General features: G+C 46.3%; 1 protein-coding gene across 1 annotated transcript in view; it reads right to left on the bottom strand.

The window, feature by feature from the left end:
• SLCO3A1 (solute carrier organic anion transporter family member 3A1) overlaps positions 1-18,497 on the bottom strand; it is a 241,679-nt gene that overhangs the window by 13,788 nt on the left and 209,394 nt on the right. Inside the window, exons 8-9 of the mRNA XM_034668896.1 lie at positions 17,561-17,736; positions 13,325-13,389 (exon numbers count right to left, since the gene is read on the bottom strand). Of these exons, the coding sequence (XP_034524787.1) occupies positions 13,325-13,389; positions 17,561-17,736 (241 nt within the window). The remainder of the gene's footprint in view (positions 1-13,324; positions 13,390-17,560; positions 17,737-18,497) is intronic.

The raw sequence follows: 18,497 nt of genomic DNA, 5'->3' as shown, positions 1-18,497 counted from the left end.
CCATAGTTAGAGAGTATCCCAAAGTGACTGAGGATCCCCAAAAGGTTTGCTGAAGAATTTAACAGAGTTATTCACATTTACCAACCTGGTTTCTCAGATTTATATTAGTCCACATGCTTGTTGGCGAGGGCCTGGCCAAACAATGGATGAAACTAGCCCGATGGGAACAGCCTGAAGGGGATTTAGAGAAAACAGACCCCTAACTTTGGGCAGGATGCTCGAACGCTCTCCGGAAAGTTTCACCAAGCAATTGTAGTAGCTTTTACTAAGCCCGTTGATTGGAACAAAATTCAGGTTTGCACACAAAAGCCTGACGATCCTGTTCATAACTATTACAATCAACTCCAAACATTCTGGTCTTCCTTTACAGGTAGAATCCACCCGGGAGCACTGAACTCAATTTATTAATGACTTATTATTATTAACACAGTATTTTATTTTTATTTTAATTTTTTTTTGAGAGCAAGAATCCAAAGAAGTGGCCCCACTCAGCACGGAGCCCAGTGCCGGGGCTCAATCTCACGACCCTGACACGATGACCCGAGCCAGAATCAAGAACTGGACACTCAACTGACTGAGCCACCCAGGTGCCCCGGTATTTCTTCTTTAGTTAAAAGGATCAGGAGGGAATAGGAAACTGCCCACCCCAGATTTAACTCGGCAAATCAGCTCACTTGTACCCTAGATGAGTCATCTAAAAGAAAGTACTAAAATTCTTCATTTTCCATGCTGGCAAATGAACACCCCTAAACAAAACCAACCCCTCCCTAATTTCTGCTAAGGGCCAGGACCGTGGGGAAAACAAACTTAAGGGCTCCAGGCACCTGCAACCTTCTATATTCAGGTTTTGCGATGTCCTCTTAATTCCCTGGTGTCGGGGCTCTTCCCAATTCTCTTTCTTGCTCAGCTCAGAGAAACCACTCTCCCGATTGGGAATGAATCTCTTTGTCTTTATTGACACGAGAGCTACATTTTTGTGGCTCAAGCCCCTGCCTCGGATACAAAACCAGTTCAAATAGTGGGGATCTTTAATAAACCTCACCAGCTTCCCATCTCTAACCCTATTCCCCTTTGTTTAGGCCCACTCATACTCACCCTTTTCTCCTCATTTATTTACTGGGCTGAGATTTCTTAGAAAAATATCATGGCAGAATTTCTTTCTCCCAAAGAACCTGACAGTAGTAATCAAAATAGCCAACCAGGTGAATTAAATGGGCCTTCGGCATCTATTATTTGCCCCAACCCTGCCAGCACCGTAGCTGAGTCTGGGGACACTAATCCTTTGTCCCTATTGGATCAGCGACCATCCTTTTTATGTGCAAGATCTTCAACTGATATTGGCAGGATCCCTAGTAGACCTCCCACCAAGATTCAAATAGATCCCTCAAAACCTCTCTCCAGAAGTAATCAATACCCTATAAAGAAACCCTTTAAGGTGTCAAGCCCATAATAGATTACAGGGCCCAAGGCCTTATTAGCCCCTGAACTAGTTCCTATAATATCCCTATTTTACTCATGAGAAAGCCCAGTGGCTGAGGATAGAAGTTTGCCCATGACCTCTAAGCGATGAACAGCATTACTCTCCCTCTGCACCCTGTAATTCCCAACCCCTATATACCGGCATCTATTCCCACTAAAGCAAATTTTCACTGTCGTTGATCTATGCAGTGCATTTTTCAGTACTCCAGTTGATAAGGATAGTGAATATCTTTTTGATTATACCTGGAGAGCAATGCCCCAGGGGTTACACAGAGAACCCTTCTCACTTCTCATAAACCTTGGAAGTCGATTTGGATGATGTTTGTTACAATACAGAGAGGATTTCCTTTTCTGCTCCCCCCCTTTTTTTTTTTGAGGGCACACACACACGTCCAAGAGTGGGGGAAGGAGGAGCAAAGCAAGAGAGAGAATGAGAATCTTAAGCGTGCAGCCTGATGCGGGGCTCAATCTCACGACCCTGAGAGCATGACCCGAGGCAGAAATCAAGAGCTGGATGCTTAACCAACTGAGCCACCCAGGCGCCCCCCCTTCTCAAATGTTTTTACAGAACACGGTATCTATTTGTTGAAAACTTTTGGCCTTAAGGGGACATGGAGAATTTGCAGTTTCCACCAACTCGGGGTCGACACTTAGGGCACCTGATTTCGGGATAAGGACTGCATTTGGATCCAGGTAGTTTTTGTGGCATCCCCAACTTCCCAAAACCTAAAACTAAGCACAATTAATGAGGTTTTTTGTTTTTTTTTTTTGGGGGGGGGGACTGGCTGGCTACAGTTGAAATTCCAAACTTTAATCTCTATATGCTTTACTAAAGACTGATAAATCTGACCCTTTTATTCAGAAAGATCAGTAAGACACAGCTTTTGAGACTTTACAGAAAAGCTTAATGAAGCCCCCCCTGTCCTCGGATGTCCTAATTATCAACTTCCCCTTCCCCTGTTTCTTTGAGAGGGGAGGGAATGCCCTTTGAGTACCCAACCCAAACATGGGACCATCATCAACCCATAGGGTATGGGGGCCACCAACACAGCCCTGCGGCACAGGGATATCCCCCCTGCCTCAGGGCCATTCCTGCTACTGCCCATTTACTTAAGGCCAGAAGACCCCCTCTAAACATCCTTGTGTCCCTGCAACAGAGGCCTGAATCCTCCTCATTCCACACTTGGCAGGAGGATGTCCTAGGTGCTGAGGCAACTGGCTGCCAACTGCTCCTCGCAGAACTCTCTCGCCGCGATAACCTTCACCCGCCGTTCTCCCTGCTTCCTGACCACACCTTGCGCAGCTGTTTAATGCAGACAGATCACCGTTGGGCTCCCAGCGACCGCTGGAGGAAAACCCGCCAACCAAGGCAGGTTTTTCATGGTTTACTGATGGTGTCCTTATTTCAAGGACGAAAACAGTAAATATGATGGGTGTGTCATTGCAACTCCTTTCGAAGTCACTGAGGCGGTCCCTTTATCTTTGGCTACTTCGGCCCAACAGGCTGAGTTATACACCCTTTCGTGCTTGTAGCTGAGCCAAGGGTAAAACCACGAACATTCAAACTGATAGCCCAGTTTGCCTTTGGGGTACTTCATGGCTTTGGTATATTCTTAAGGTCCCTGGGCATTCCAGACTTGATTCCCTAGAGGCCAGAGGAAATCATCTTGCTGATATTTCCACCAAAAATGCCGCTTGTAGGGAAACTGATAGCCCAACCTCTGTCATGGTCCAAAGGGATGTTCTCGCAAATGATCCTTTGGAAAAAACTGACCAGAGATGCCCAGTAGGCCCCAGAGAAGGAAAAACAGTATTAGAGATCTAATAATTGTTGGTTCAACAAAAAGAGGGAACTCTGCTTTGGACCAAGTAACAATCCGGCCGTACCAGAAATTCTAAAATTTCCACTACTTATAACTGCACTTTTATCAAACCATTGGTCTGACAAAATGATAGCATGTACGCACCAATATTGGTGAGGAAATATTAAGGCTGACAAGGTGCGTGCCTCACTTGTCTCCCCCTGTCCAAAACACAACTCAGGGAACCCTGTTTGTGTTGCTCTACGACACTTTAAATTATCTAATGGGGCATTCGAGGTTTGCAGATGAATTTCATAAAGTTTCAGTCATGGTTTGTATGTTTCCTCACTGGCCAGCAGCTTTTCCTTACAGACAGACCACTGCTTCCTCTGTGGCTAGAATTCTGTTAGAAGAAATTATTCCTACCTGGGGAACTCTTCTCGAACTTCATGGGGATCGGGGACCCCATTTTACCAGTCAGGTGCTTTGAAAGTCTGCACTGTTTGGCTGGTTGTAGAACTATGCATACCATCCTCAATCCTCAGGGTTATTTGAATGGACTAACGGTGCTATGAACACTCCATTGGCAAAATTTGTAGAGACCCTCCCAAAACCTTGGCTGAAAGCATTGCTCTCTGCTTTCTAAATCTCAGATCCACCCCTGCTGGGATAGTCACAGGATGTCCAATGTGCTTGGCTCCTGCCTCCTTTTGTAACAGCACTCCAGCTGGTCTTAAGGAGCTTGTTAACCAGAAGCAAGGGTAACTCTTACTTGCTGACCTAAGTCCCTTGATCTGTAGCAGAACTAATTTACTTGGAGATTTATAGACCACGGGCCTTGAGAAGGACCAGAACTTTGCCAGGCCCTAGACACCAGCAAGTCTCTTTGAAGCCATCTCAGCTTTCTGATTAGCCTAGCAATTTTTTAAGCAAAATGGGTTTTTTGGTTTGCTTATTTTGTTTGTTTGGTTTTTTTTTTAGGTCACACGGATGATTTTACTGACCTGTCTCTGCGTAGTGTTGACCTTGTCCTTGCCCCCCGAACAAGAACCGGCCCCCTGAGCACAGAAAGAACATCTGCAGCCAGGAGCAATGCGTCTGCACGTGATCGAGAAATGTCGCAGGCCACTGCACTCCGTTTTCTGAGGATCCTAAACCCGTTTAAAAACCTCTGGGCCAGGTAGAAACCTCAGAGTTGGCTTTTGGACAAGAGCCTGCCTTCTTCCCACATGGCCAGCCTCCTGAATAAAGTTCACGTTCTTTCCAATCACAAACTTGTCTCTTGGAGTATCGGCCTCTGGAGTGACCAACTTGGAGAAGCCCAACTTGGGTTTGGTAACACGTTGAGCCACCGGTGATAAGATATGCTTCAGTACCGTCAAGGCCTCATTGCTTCGATAAAAACAGCCATGCTTTAGTGGAACACTCTTTTCACCACGCCCTCCTGGGAGACGGAGACCTTGAACACCACCCCCTTGCAACTTCAACCTTTGGTCTATTGGAAAGGACGCCTCCAGAAAGGTCCTCTTCAACCTTGCACTGCTAACCAGCCCTGTTCTGCCAAACGCCAGAGCACAGACTCCGGGACTCACATGACTCATCCAAAGAGAGCAGCAACCCTCACCGGCCTGGCACCCCAAAGTAAAGATTTCCTGGCACGGAAGATGATGACATCTGCTGGGATCCGTGGACCAGGCCTATGAGAAGGTTCCAGGTTCAGAGAAGTCTGTTTCATCTGGATAGTAACTGACTCCTAGAGTCTTATCCAAAATTCACAGTTTCTGAATTTTCAACTTTATGATATTATTAGTAACATCCCTAAGTTCCAGCCATTCTTTTGAGATAACAGTGCTGCTTTTAAATGTCTTTGGAGTTTCGCGGTTTTGCAAAAAGCTCACCAGCGATGGCTTCGTGTTTATATGTGTAGTGCAACTTCCCAAATGCACGTGGTTAATTCTTCAGGGGGTTTCTGCAGTGTCCACTGTTCTGTTCTCATGACTGCTTAGAGTGGGGACTCCCAGGAGGCTTATGTGACTCTGGGGCTTATCTCTGGAAGGAGGACTTTTCTTCCCTAAGCTGAAATGAGGGCCAATAAATCGTTTTAGTTGGCTCCTTTCAGATCTAGGATCTTGTTTTAAAACCTCATCACACAATTTGGAACGGTCGTGTTACTTTTGATTCTGTACTTACTGCCTGTCAAGCCTTTGTAAAAACACTGTACCCAATAAGGACATGACCTCCAGTGCCTGAGACTTCTCCTGCAACCTGTCCTTGGTACTCGAATGGGACCTCAGTAGGCTTCCCATCTGCACAACGTCTCAACGCCGTGTGACACGACACCCAGGAAAGATCCTTCCTGGCTCTGAATTATGAAAACCTGACTCTTGCTCAGTGATGGTTTGGGAGAAAGCTCTTGAACAAAAGGGGAAAATGTAAAAATAAAGGGACACCTCACTGAAATGGAGTGGGGAAGATAAGACAAGGGAGGCATACCACTCAGGGTCAATTATGGGAAGAACCGTTAATTAGAGACCCGAGCGGAAGAATCATCAATTACGGGTGCCAGGTGGGAATAAAGTACATTGCTTCTCCTGTAATCCACCGTCCCAGCAACTCAGCCCACTGAGGACCCATCACCACTGTAGACTTGTGCTTTCCTTCAAAACAACTGCTCCCAACCTCCTCTTTCTCCATAAAGTTCCTCTCCTTTGTTTACAATGGGACTTGCGTGTGGTTTTGCAGTAACTTGTACGTCCCGATTTGCAATTCTGTTATTCCTGAATAAGCCCAATTTTGCTGGTAAGTAACTCTTACTTTGAAGGTTAACACAATAACTACTCTCTCTGAACTACCCCCTTTCCCCAGCACTCTGTGGGGCAGTAACTTTAAATATAAGCCCCCACCGTAACCCTGTAACACCCCCTATTTTATATACAGAGAAACTGAAGCTGAGAAAGATTAATTATTTGTCCCAGGCTTGGCATTTCAAAACCCCAATCCCAATAATCTCCTTCTTACTAATTTAAAGTTTGTTGATTTGACGAGAAGTTTTCAGGGCTCTTATCAGGGATTTCCAGGGCTACAGAAAACATCTTATTTACCCTCCCACTAAGCTCCTGGGAATAACTGGCTTGCAGGAGGCTGGTTTTGAAGGTTTCCGAGGTGAAACACACAGGGGTTCTGATCTTTGCAAGGTGGAGAGGGGGAAACACACCCCCACAAGGAGGCTCTGATCTTTGCAGAGTCCTCTCTTCTCCCGGGTTGTTAAGGCATCGAGAAGGTTCAGAGACTGTTTTGTAAGCAAACTCAGTATTTTGGAGAACACCTCCGGCAGGACTACTTGTCAGGAGAAAGAGCTGACAGTTGCCTTTCTTCAGACAGGGAGCTCACGTCTGCAGGTTGCTTGGTGGTGGGGAGGAAATAAGAGCTTTGGGACTGGAGATAGCAGACTCTGGATTCCGACTGCCACTCGGGAGACTGTGACCCTGGGAAGTCACTCAACTTCACTGAATCTCAGTTGCATTATCTATTAAAATGGACACAAAATGCCTTCTGGTATGGAGTTTTTATTTTTATTTATTTTTTGTATTTTTTTAAAGATTTTATTTATTTATTTGACAGCCAGCCAGCCAGATAGGGAACACAAGCAGGGGGAGTGGGAGAGGAAGAAGCAGGCTCCCAGCGGAGGAGCCTGATGCGGGGCTCGATCCCATAACGCCGGGATCACGCCCTGAGCCGAAGGCAGATGCTTAACCGCTGTGCCACCCAGGCGCCCCAGAGTTTTTATACAGATTAAATGAGATGGCCTTTGTGAGAGCTCCTCGTGTAGCGGGGTCTTCACAGATCTGGTCGGGGGGTGGGGTCCTTTCCTGTTCTTTGGATACCTGGAAACACGTCCCCTTTTACAGCACCATCTCTGGAGAGCGAGCTGCAGAATACTCTTCAAGCCAACACTCAGAGAATGACCCCAACTGGCAAGAATCCCTCACGTAGTAAGAATAAGTCAATTGTGGAGGATAATCAGCTGCTTCCAGAACAGAGGCCAAGTGGATAAGGGGTAAATTAGTGCCTATTCCTGCCCTGAGCATCTTCATTCTGTCATGCTCTCAATTACCTGAAGAATAAGGAGGGAGGGTGATAATGGTGCCGTATTGTAGAAACTGCGTGTTTTAGAAGAGCACTCTGCTCCCTGGAGGCTGCAGTAAAATCCTCTGCCTTCTGCCTTCCCTTCTCCCTATGTCTCCTGGGGAGGAGCTCACGGAGGGAGTGGGCATGAACCAGCGTCCCATCACTGGGACACCGGGAACACGCTCTAGGTTGGGGGAGGGTATCCAGAGACTCCGTGCTGTTACATGCTATTACAGAGAACATTAAAAGGATTAAATCTTACTTCCTATCACACTCTGGCCCACATTGCACATATATATATATATTTTTTTCAATGCAAAAATTGCAGTACTGTTCAAGGAAATGGGCTGTTTTCCTGAAATCTATTAACGGAGATTAAACCCCACGGTCTTGTAGTTTGACTATTTAATTCAGTCCCCTGGTTGAAAAAGCTGGGCCTATTTATATTCTTTGGTCTAAACTTTAAAGGTGAACTTAAAGGCTTTTGTAAGAATAAGTTCGCCTACCTTTGGGGGGCAAAATGGAAGCTGAGAATTAGTCTGCCATTTCCATTTCAAAACCTATCCATTCCTCTCCAGCGTACCTGCCAAGACTTGAAGTCACCACGGAATCTTTCTTCCACCTGACAGAATTACTGTCATGTCCAGCACAAGCTACTGCCAGGGTTGGCAAAAAAACAGATTCTCTCTGCTTCACCAAGGCCAAAGACGCGGCTGGACTTTTGGCACCGGCCAGCATGGCCCGTGGGTACTTGACATTCACTTTTCCTCAATCTGGGAAGTTGGGTGGTGCTATTTTGTTCTCATTTCATTCCTGGGCTCCTTGTTGAAGTCACTAAGGCTCGAAGAGCTTAAATAACCTCCCAAAGGCCACCGGGTCGGGAATGGCGGGGGCGGGGGGGACTCAGAGCCAGCTGGGCCTGCCTGCAGAGGGGTCCATGGTGAACGTGCGATGCCACCTTAGCACAGGTAAGGACGTGGATCCTGGGTGGTGGGGGTGCTTCAGGATGTGGGACACGTCATTGCTTAATAGGTGTTTGCTGAATAAGCAAAGAGATGCACAGGTGAGTGGGAGGGGTCTTTCATGCACTCCCGCCATCGCACCCCACCCCCGACCATCCCACAGCTGGGTGCAGGCTTCTCGACTAGGCCCTCGGGCGCACGGTGCTTACTTTTTCCAAAGTGCTCATTTAATGCGCTCATTTCTTCCACCTGCCTGTAGAACTTCTTTAGATTCAAGTCTTCGTGGTAGGAGCTCAGCAAATGGTTGACGAGCCACCTCGGGAGAGTCCCAGATGCTCTGCTCCTGAATAGTTCATGAATCACCCAAGACACAGAGTTTGCTTAGGAAGGACCCGTGGGTGCAGGGGTGCACCTGGAGGCTGATGTTCTCCGTGCTTTTTGCTTGGCAGGTTGCTCTTAGAACTAAGAGCAGGCAGTGGTGGGGGGAGAGTCTGATGGCCAGGCCAGTCCAGCCCCAACAATACCCTTGAGAGGACTGAGTGGCCGCGTCTCTTACTGTATGATAAGACTTCTGCATATGCCCAGCCCTGGGGCCGAAGACCTCTGCTTCCTCTGGTGCTTCTCTTTGGTTCTCTCGTGCTTTCCTCTAGTCAGTCTGGGGAGGTTTCAATAGATGTTACCTCCACCATACGCTTCCACCTGTCCTTGCCGTTTTAGTTCCCCTGCTCCACCCTGGTTTGCTGCTTCTCCCTCCGATGCTTTGGTCAGTTGTGCCGCACCCTGCAGAACCATTGTGCACCTTGCTCCCAGGCTGATCTCCCTGAAGCAGAACTTTGAATGCATCTCCACTCTCCCATCTCTGTCATTTGCTCCACACTGGCAACTACTTGGCCAAGTAAAATCTTTTTTCCCTTGAAATTCAAGGTCCAGACCTAGATACCCACTCTATGTATCCCTGACACTTGCTTCATTCTCCTATTGGAGCCTCAGGAAGGCAGCATACCGGCTCCTGTGTATTTTTATGTTCTTTGCAGCCTCTTGAACAGGACCTCGGATGTAGCAGGATCTCGGTGAATATCTGTTTCCATTAATTTCACTTGGTGTAACATCCACGACATGCAGTAGACCCCAGGGGCAAGATTCTGGACCAGACCTCCAAGCAGATGGCTTGCCAACACCCAGAGAGAAAAGCAGTGATCGGGGTATTTGCAGAAGGATGGAGGAGGACGGATTTGAATGCATCAGGAATTCCAGTCTGTTGACTCTGAATTTACTGACTCAGCTCTGTGTCGTTCTCCCCCACTCACCTTCTGCCATTGTCCTGGGTGACTTGGACTTCTCCACAGACATGCAGTTCCTCCCCTGGCCTTTCATTGACTCTTCCTCCGTGTCAAAGCTGTTCACTTCCTTTCCTCTCTGGCCATGCCACACCCTGGGCTTTGTGTCCTGTCTCACTTATCCAGCCTATGTACCATGGTCCACCATTTAACCGTACTTTGGCCATCATCCTTAATTTCTTTGCCCCACACTCTTTCCAGCACACCTGCCATTGACACTACCAACCACATTCCCATGTCTACTCCAGGACTGCTGGGGAAGCTCCCTGGCCCTTAGCACTACAGTCCTTGCTCCTGCTCTATCAATTCTGTTCTGCTGGTGTTTAAAGCAACAAGAAAAAAATAATCTCACATTCACTTCTGGGTCCTACCCTCTTTCCTTAGACTCTTCACAGCCCTGTATCTGGAAAGAGTGGTCTCCCCAGGCTGCCCTGCTTCCTCAAGCTTTGCCTAAGCATGGCATCTCAGAGACTAACACAATAGCCACTGGCCACATGTGGCTACTTAAATAAAAGTCAGTAAAAATGAAAATGTATAGAAGCCACATTTCAAGCACTCAATAGCCACATGTGATGCAAATGCACAACCCCCTGGTGACTTCTTGGTTAAAGTCCATCTAGGACTTCATCTGCCAAGTCAAACTTGTTGCGAGGGCAGCAACCCTTTTGGATCATATTCCTGATGGCCGCCCAGTCCTGCCCCCTCTTTTGCCAGTCTCTGCTTGCCCTGCACACTCCAGCCACACGGGGCTTCCTGCAGCCCCACACACGGTGCTCCCTCCCAGGCGTTTACTTCTGTAAGGTCCTCCATATAAAGCACTCTCTCCTTGCTCACCTACATAACTCTTGCTCAGTCTTCAGGTCCAAGGTAGACATCACATGGTTTCAGACCCACACCCGTGCCCCCTTGTCAAGGCCAGGTTCGGTGACTCTTCCACCTGTCCCCACACCATCACGTATCTTGTCACACCAAACTGTGACGTTCCGCTGAATTCCCACTACCCACACAGGGCCAATCGCAAAGGCCGACAGTGTCATGGAATCTGATTTCTTGGGTGACCCCTCATTAACAGCAATGGCGGTCAATCTTATGGGGGGCTGCAGGAAACAGAAGCAGGCAATTGCAAAGACTTCTTTGACAAGCTGCTTTTAAGTAAAAGGTGAAGCTATCGTATCCTGCTGGAGTAGCGTTCTCTAGACTGTGATTTGTGACCCATAAATGAGAAACAAAATCAATATCGCGGGTCATGACCAACTTCTTAAAAAGCGTGCCTTAGAAGAGAATACATACATATTAAGGGTACTGTTTTGTGAAATTTCTGTGTCAGCTATGTTAATGCATATGTATGTGTGTACTGGGCCATAATGTAAAACTTATCTCTTGCTGGGGATCAGTCACAGCAGTTGAAAAATACTATTCTAGATAATGCCTGGTTGATTATTCCCGGGGCAGACATACAAACAGTGGAACTGCTTTAGGGCAATACACAACGATCTTAACGGTGTCACATTATACGAGCTCCATAATTTTCCATTCTGTCTTTGTAATTTTCATTAACATGTCAGAAATATTTTACAAATCTGTTTCATTTTGTGCTATCAAGTTATTCTAAAGGGTAACTTTTTATTTTTTTAAACCAGCTGCCTTAAATCTTCAGTACCTGTTTTGAGGTGCAGATATTCTCCCAGAGCAACTCCACAGATGGACGAATCCCACCTTCCCTGGTCAGCTTTCAAGAGGACCCCCAGGAGGAGGGCTGTGCCCACTTACCTGAGTCTGGTCCACGGAGGTCTGAACTCATTAGGTGCTCAATAAATATTAGTTTGTTGAACGAATGTGTATGTGAAACGATTTAACCATTTACAGAAATAAGGGCCCCCAACTTGCTACCTGATGTTACACACTCCTTTTTCCACCCAGATCAGGGCAGCAGGGGTGAGGCATTATGATGCATGCATCCTCAGCCCTCCAAAGGAGGAGAAGAAAAAAAATCAACATAATGATTACCCTCTGGTTAGAGAGTTCTCCAAGCCACTACAACTTCCAGGGAGGCCTAAATGTTTTAGTTTGAATTCCTCCTGCACTTGTCTTAACAGGGTGTCTTTATACCTAGAGCGTTTCTGTTTTCTGCAAGATCAGAATAAGAGAAAAATGCCATTTAAGTTTCCCTATGTGTACCAACATAAGGATTGATAATGGGTGAGAGGAAGGATCACGGCAACCCACTGGAAATATTTTGCTACAAGCAGAAAAGGGAAGTGCATTTGCCCTGTACTTGCCTTTGCCAAGGGAGGACCTTACGAATGATCTAAGGGTGAATGTTCTTCTTCCACGTATCAATTATACAGGAATTCATCTCATTATAAAAGTAACAGGCACATACATATTCATTCAAAATTTTAAAACATTTAGAAAATATGATTTATACGTTCTTTACTCAAAGACAATAACATACCATGTTTGTGCTTAGCCTTCTAATGTTTTTCCACGTCTATACTTTAAAAACACTTGAGTATATAGTATATTATAGACTTCTCTTCCCCCTCCACATGTCATGTGCCCTTTCTAAGTTTATAAATACTTTCCAGAATTTTAGAGGGGGCCATAAATCCTACTGGGATTCTAGATCATAATGGATGTAACTAATTCCCGGCTGTTGGACAGCTGGGTGGTGGCCAATTTTTTTTTTTTTTTTTACAAACATTTTCATCAACATTTCTATAGCTGAGGCTTTCTGCTCATCCACAGTGATATACTTAGAATGAGGAGTTTAATTTTTACTCTAAAAATACACGCCATGGTTATCTCCCTTCGCACATTTGTTGACCACAGAATGTCCATTAAAGAAGACCACTGGTATTCAAGGGAAAAAAGTTACCCTGTTTTGATCTTGACCTTGACACAGGGATGTTTGTTCATAAAGCAACAGAGGTCTGGAGGGAGAAGGCTGGGGCATGCCTGGCAGCTAGGCTACCTTGTTGGCCTTTCCAGCTTCGCCTCAGCCTGTCCTAGGACCCAGGAGAGAACCATGGAATATCCCCGTGCTCTATCTTCTTATTTTAAAAATTAGAGGTTTAGACTTAAATCCTTTTATCCATACCAAACCTTGGAATGTATGCTTTATAGCATGAAGGTCACATTTGCCCCATCCTGGAAACCCAAGGTAAACAAACTCAATCATTTTGGAAAAATTTGAAGGGTGCAAAGTTTTCATTGGTGAGGCATTATAACAATGCTTCTCCGTCCCAGCTGGCAGCCCCATAAACGAAGGATTTCATGAGCTGCCCAGGGTTTGCTTAATGAGGGAGCCACATTACACCATGAAACGTTTTTCCCTTCAGTGCCATCAATTTCCCCTTCTAATGCTGCTGAGAATTCAGTGTGGCACGGAGACAGAGTTTATATAAATGAAAACTTTGTGGTATCCAGAGAGAGGTCAGGTCTAAACCCAGAGCAAAACGTAGAGATTTAAAGCTTCTCTTGTTTACTAATGGTTATTCAACTTCATAGAAAAGAAAAAAGACAAGCTCAAGAAATGGGACAAAGTCATGGATATTTACTCACCTGGTCGTAAGCATCCAATTCATTATTGAGGGAGTAAAGAGAGCATACATACCCAACAAACGGAGGAGGAGGAACAGGACTCCCAGGGCATAAGACTTGAGTTCAGGGCTGACTGTCCTACGTGCAAAGAGACGAAGAAGAGAAAGGAAAAGATTCTTATCACTCCGCTTTAATTAACAGACACTACAGTCATCCACTGCTGTCCATCAGAGCCATTCTTTAGAAATTAATGGGTTTTTGGTGGTGTTTTTTTGTTTTTTTTTTTTTTTTTTGGGCTTTCTCTGCCTAAAGTCTGAAAAACAACTAACTGCAGTGACAAGATAAGTTTAGGAACTTAAAAGTGTTTTTTAATAATAGGGCTAATCTTGTCATTCGAAGGAAGACATGCAAATGTGGTCCCTAATGTCTTCATTTAAAGGCGTTTTGCTTTTGCCAGGACAGGAAAACATCTTAAGTTGGTAGGACACATGTACTGGGGAAATATCAACTGGGAACACCATTTCTCTTATGCTTCACAAACTACCACCAGCATGAACAGCCTCGCCCTTCTCAGGTTATTTTGTGAAATCAACCAGACGAGCACGGTTTGACCTCGCAGATGGACCACTTGCAGAAGAACCCATTCATCTATAACCAGAGTCAGCACCTTTTAAACTGGAAAAGTATCTTCACAGAGTCATGGTTCTTTGTTTTGAACTGACTCAATCACCTTGGCTTTAGTTTATCTAGAGCAGTCCCTTAGAATGATTCTCTTGCACGTTTTCTAGAACATTCTCAGAGTAGAACACTTTCTGGGATGGGCATGACAGTAGAGGAGGTTTGGAAATGATGACCAGTTCCAGACAAAGGGGCCCTCCCAGCTGATAACACATCTCTTTTGAAATGCCTCTTCCTCTTGAAGCTAGTATTAATTTGACGCTTGTCCTCTCTCCTTGAGTTCAGGGACGATTTGTATCTTGTTCATTATGAGCGCAGTGACAATGTGCTGAGTAATATATAAGTGGGTGGATGGTAGGCACATGTCTCCCACTCATGACCCAGGCTGGCCCATCTCTGATGGGGATGGTAAGGGGATGGGAAGGGAGACGTATTTGACCGACTGTGCACACATGCTTCACGTCATCCTGGACACCCCTGGCAGAGAAACTTCCCTTATGCTATTCCCATCATGAGTCCTTAGGGGAGATGGGGAGGTAAACACATGACTATGACCCCTGGAAGTACTTGGCTAGGCCTAGAACCAGTCCAGTGTGGCTGAGCCTTTGGAAACACCACGAGCATTTCAATATGGCTGAAAGACCAGGAAGACCCGTGCAACACAGGGAGGACCTAGGCAATCAATACCGTAGAAAATAAATGTTAGAAACAAAGTTTCCATTGGATATCTAAGTCCACTAGGATATCTAACACCCAGGATACATAACCCAACTATGGATTTAGTAGCTAAAATTATATTCTTACATGACCCTAGAGGTCATTCATCTCACCATCCAATGCTGTCCACCAATGACCTATCATCTGGTTCAAGCCTCAGGTGGGCCTGTCTTTGGCTTCTTGGTAGAGTGGCCAAAGAACACCATCAAATTAAAACAAACACAAACGTAGTTTTTACAATCTTTGCCCTATTTCTAAGATTTTCAGTGAAAACTAAAAATGTGTTATTCTTGGGGAAATACCCATTTGTTCTCAGTTATAAAGAGTGTGATACAGGCCAGCAGGTCAAGACCTTCTCTGAGTGATGGGAAAACCACTCTCTGGCTGATGAAGCCAGATACCTGAGCAACATTGACGATGAGATCAGTGTTTGTGGACAGAAACACAGCCAATTCTCTTTAGAATGCATGTGTTTCAAAATCCAAGTTCTTCAGAGCTATTATCGGCTCCCTGGTTCTGGTTTTTGCGCATTCACTTGAAGGTACTTAAGTGAAAGACATCCAAATAAAGGCAAATTCTCCTTTTCAAGAAAACGTGCTGGCATAATAAGCTAGACTACTTATCACTTGAATTTGCTTTCCTTTCAGCTCTCATGTCACTAGGAATAAAATGAGCAAGGTGCTAAGCTCTCTCTTCGTATCCTGTTGGGGAAATGGTTCCCACAGGGGGAGTCTTCCTTCTCAGATCTAGTTATGCAGAAATGGAAGGTTCAGGTCTGAATGTTACTGAAAGGTCCAGGCAAGGCCAGGGATGGGGGCTTAGGGCTACAACTTATGAGCTGAGGACCTTGAGAACACTGCTTAACCACTCTCTGAGCCTCCACCTCCCCATCTGTAGAAGGGAAATGCTAATAAGGATGCAAACACTTAATTAAAACAGGAGCCCAGTGCTGACTCCAAAGAGGGGCGCGTGGAGGCGCTGCACGCTACAATGGGGCCATCGCTCTGGGATGGGGCAAGGGCTGGCACACACCTGGGCTGTGCCCTCGTGCCTGCCTAGAACATCTATGATGGCGAAGTGGACTGGGATGGTGACAGAATAAGGTGCTACTCTGGTCATCTTGATGGACACAACGTGCGAGCCTGTGCCTATGGGGTGGCCGAGGCCCAGCCTAGGTCATGTAGGCCATCTGTTGCTGACCTATTCAAAGGAAGCAAATGTCTCCTGAAAATCTCCAAGAGCTGTTTATGAAGCTGAGACTTGGAAGCGATTAAGATTTCAACTTTCGGTGTTTGCTCTGCCAGTCACAAACCGTGAGCTGGCTTTTTTGTATAGAAGTCATGGGGAGCAAAGAAAGGGGACTAGTCACTGCTCATGGTCATGAAGGTCATTTTCCCTGCACCTTGGTGCCTCTTGTGTGTGACCAACACAATATAACTTCACAGGAATTCCTAATAATGAAAAAGAAGTTACCCAAAATGCAGCCACCCCGGACCCATACCTAGGATCTGATGGATTTTGTCCACACGCATATTATATATAATCAACCTCCATATAAAATTTAAACGCAACAGTTCCCTCCATAAATACTTTTCACATTCTTACGAATTTTCATTATCCCACTGAACTATGGTCCAGCACTACAATTTAATTCATTATTCCAATTCAGGTTTTTCTATTATAGTTACCATTGTAATAAAAATCCGCACGGAGCTGTTTTTCTGGTAGAGAAGTATTTTCCTAAGTGGTGAGAGGTAGGGTTACCTCATAAAAAAACCTGAACATTTTTATGACTCTTGATTCACAAGGCTCTATTGCTTCTTTGAAAATCCGAGCGATAGGCTTTTCAATGCCCCCAGCAGCATGCGACTTGACCAGTTCTGCTGCAGCCTTGCAAGTACCGGGCGTGAATATTTAACACTGATTTCTCAAGTTTAATAAGTGGAGAATGGCACTTTGTTGCTGTTGCCTTTAATGCTTCTGCACATTAACAAGGCTTTGCTAATGACCTCCTCGAGAACATAAGCACTTTGCAGAAATACTCTTCCTCGAGAATTCATCACGGAGATCGGGAAATGCGGTTGGCGTGGGGAGAAAGAGCGAGGAGCTGGATAAAGCAGCTGGGGACGCGCATGGGCACGGGTCATATTCAAGCATTGCATTCCAGCTTGTATTTCTAGCCCCCAGGAGTGAACTTGCCACATCCCACTAAGGTGGGTCTGTCTGTGTGTGGTGTCACTTCCTCTGGTTCAACACAGACGCTGGGTTACGGAGCATTCCACTTCTAGGTTCCTCACACCATTCTGGTTAACTTGGCAAACGTACAAGATACTCCACAGTTCACCTCAGAAGCACCTCCCCTGCCCCCCCCCCGCCCGGGGAGACAGGGAGGCACAGACTGCGCGTGCTCTCTCCAGCCGTCTGTATAAGAACAGTCACTGCTGGCACACGCATGGCCTCAGTGGGACCCACACTGCTGCAGGAGGCCAGCAGGACAATGACGTCACTCCCTGCCCCCCCTTCAGAAACAAGTCTGAGGGAAACTGTGCCCAAGGTCATGTGGCTGATCGGTAGCTGGACGGGGGCTGGACTTGAGGACTTGGCTAGTCCGAGGCTGTTTTCGTTTTACTCCAACAATGCTGCTCTCTGTAAATATCAATGCAGGACCACGGTTCCTTTCAAAATCACCTGCACGGTCTACTCTTGGGAGGATCATCTCCCTTAGCCACGCTTTCTGGTCCCTTGGGAGGTCTGTGTCCAATGTAACGGAGCCCTATCAGCCTGGGGAAGCTGGCTTGTGGGACTCACACAGTCCCTGACGTTCTGGCCTCCCGAAGACCGCAGACACCCACGAGGTAGGCAGGGGCAGGGTGAGAGGGGAGCCTGGCTCGCTAGTCCCCGGATCGGAGCTTACCTGATGAGGATGATGACCGAGGGTGTCTGCGCCATTGCCCCAATCATACTGCAGACACACATGACACACAGGAAGGTGAGGAAGGCCTCTTGGCACCCAGGACTGGGGCATTTTCCAGGAACCACAGTTGTGTTCTCGGGCGGGACGGTCGTGAGGCACGCACAGCCGGTGAGATTCTGAAATGCAAGAATTCAGCCCTTTTAACGGGGGCATCTCTGGTTTCCGAACCCAAAGCCATCCATCAGCCAGAGCTGTCATGGCCTAATTATGCATTCCGTGGCATTCCATTCATTAGGCCTGAGTAAACGAGTTAGCTTTTTAAGGAGGCTGAAAAACACATGCAAATAAAGGAATATTTATGGGGAGGACAGCCCATGCCCCATCTCCTGTGTGTTTCATTTCCACATTCCAGAAGCCCTCAATAAGCTGTACCCTAGACAAATGGGTCCCCCCCAATACAATTAGAGAGGAAACTGTGCTTCCACAATACGATAAAACATTGCCAAATTAATGTTATAATTACTTGCCAATTTGTCCTCTCTTTTATGCAGTGATAATTACAAAGAAGTGTATTAAAAGAAGTAAATCAGGAAACCTGCACATTGTTGCTGGTTCAGTGCCCAGTGTGGCACTTGGAACAAAGGATGTGCATTGTCATGCACAAAGTTGCGGCTCTCGTGGGGCCACTGGAGGGGGTAGCTTCATGGGAACGTTCTCACGTGGCAGGGTAAGCAGAGAGGGCTACGAGATGCCAGGAGCTTGAAGCAGATCACGCGTGGGCAGCAAGCTAAAGCCCCGACCAGACACATTTATTAACACTTGATTCAAGGAGGGGGGCAAAAAAAAAAAAAAAAAGACTGCATTCCATTTGATCTTGCAGGTGGATTCTTGCCCAGCTGCCCGTGCTCCCAGGTGCGGTCCGGTCCCTCCTTCATCA

Source organism: Ailuropoda melanoleuca, chromosome 9 (genome assembly GCF_002007445.2).
Source record: "Ailuropoda melanoleuca isolate Jingjing chromosome 9, ASM200744v2, whole genome shotgun sequence".
Taxonomy (NCBI): Eukaryota; Metazoa; Chordata; class Mammalia; order Carnivora; family Ursidae; genus Ailuropoda; species Ailuropoda melanoleuca.
Note: the sequence above shows the minus strand (reverse complement) of the source record. Positions and strands in the feature narration are given on the sequence as shown.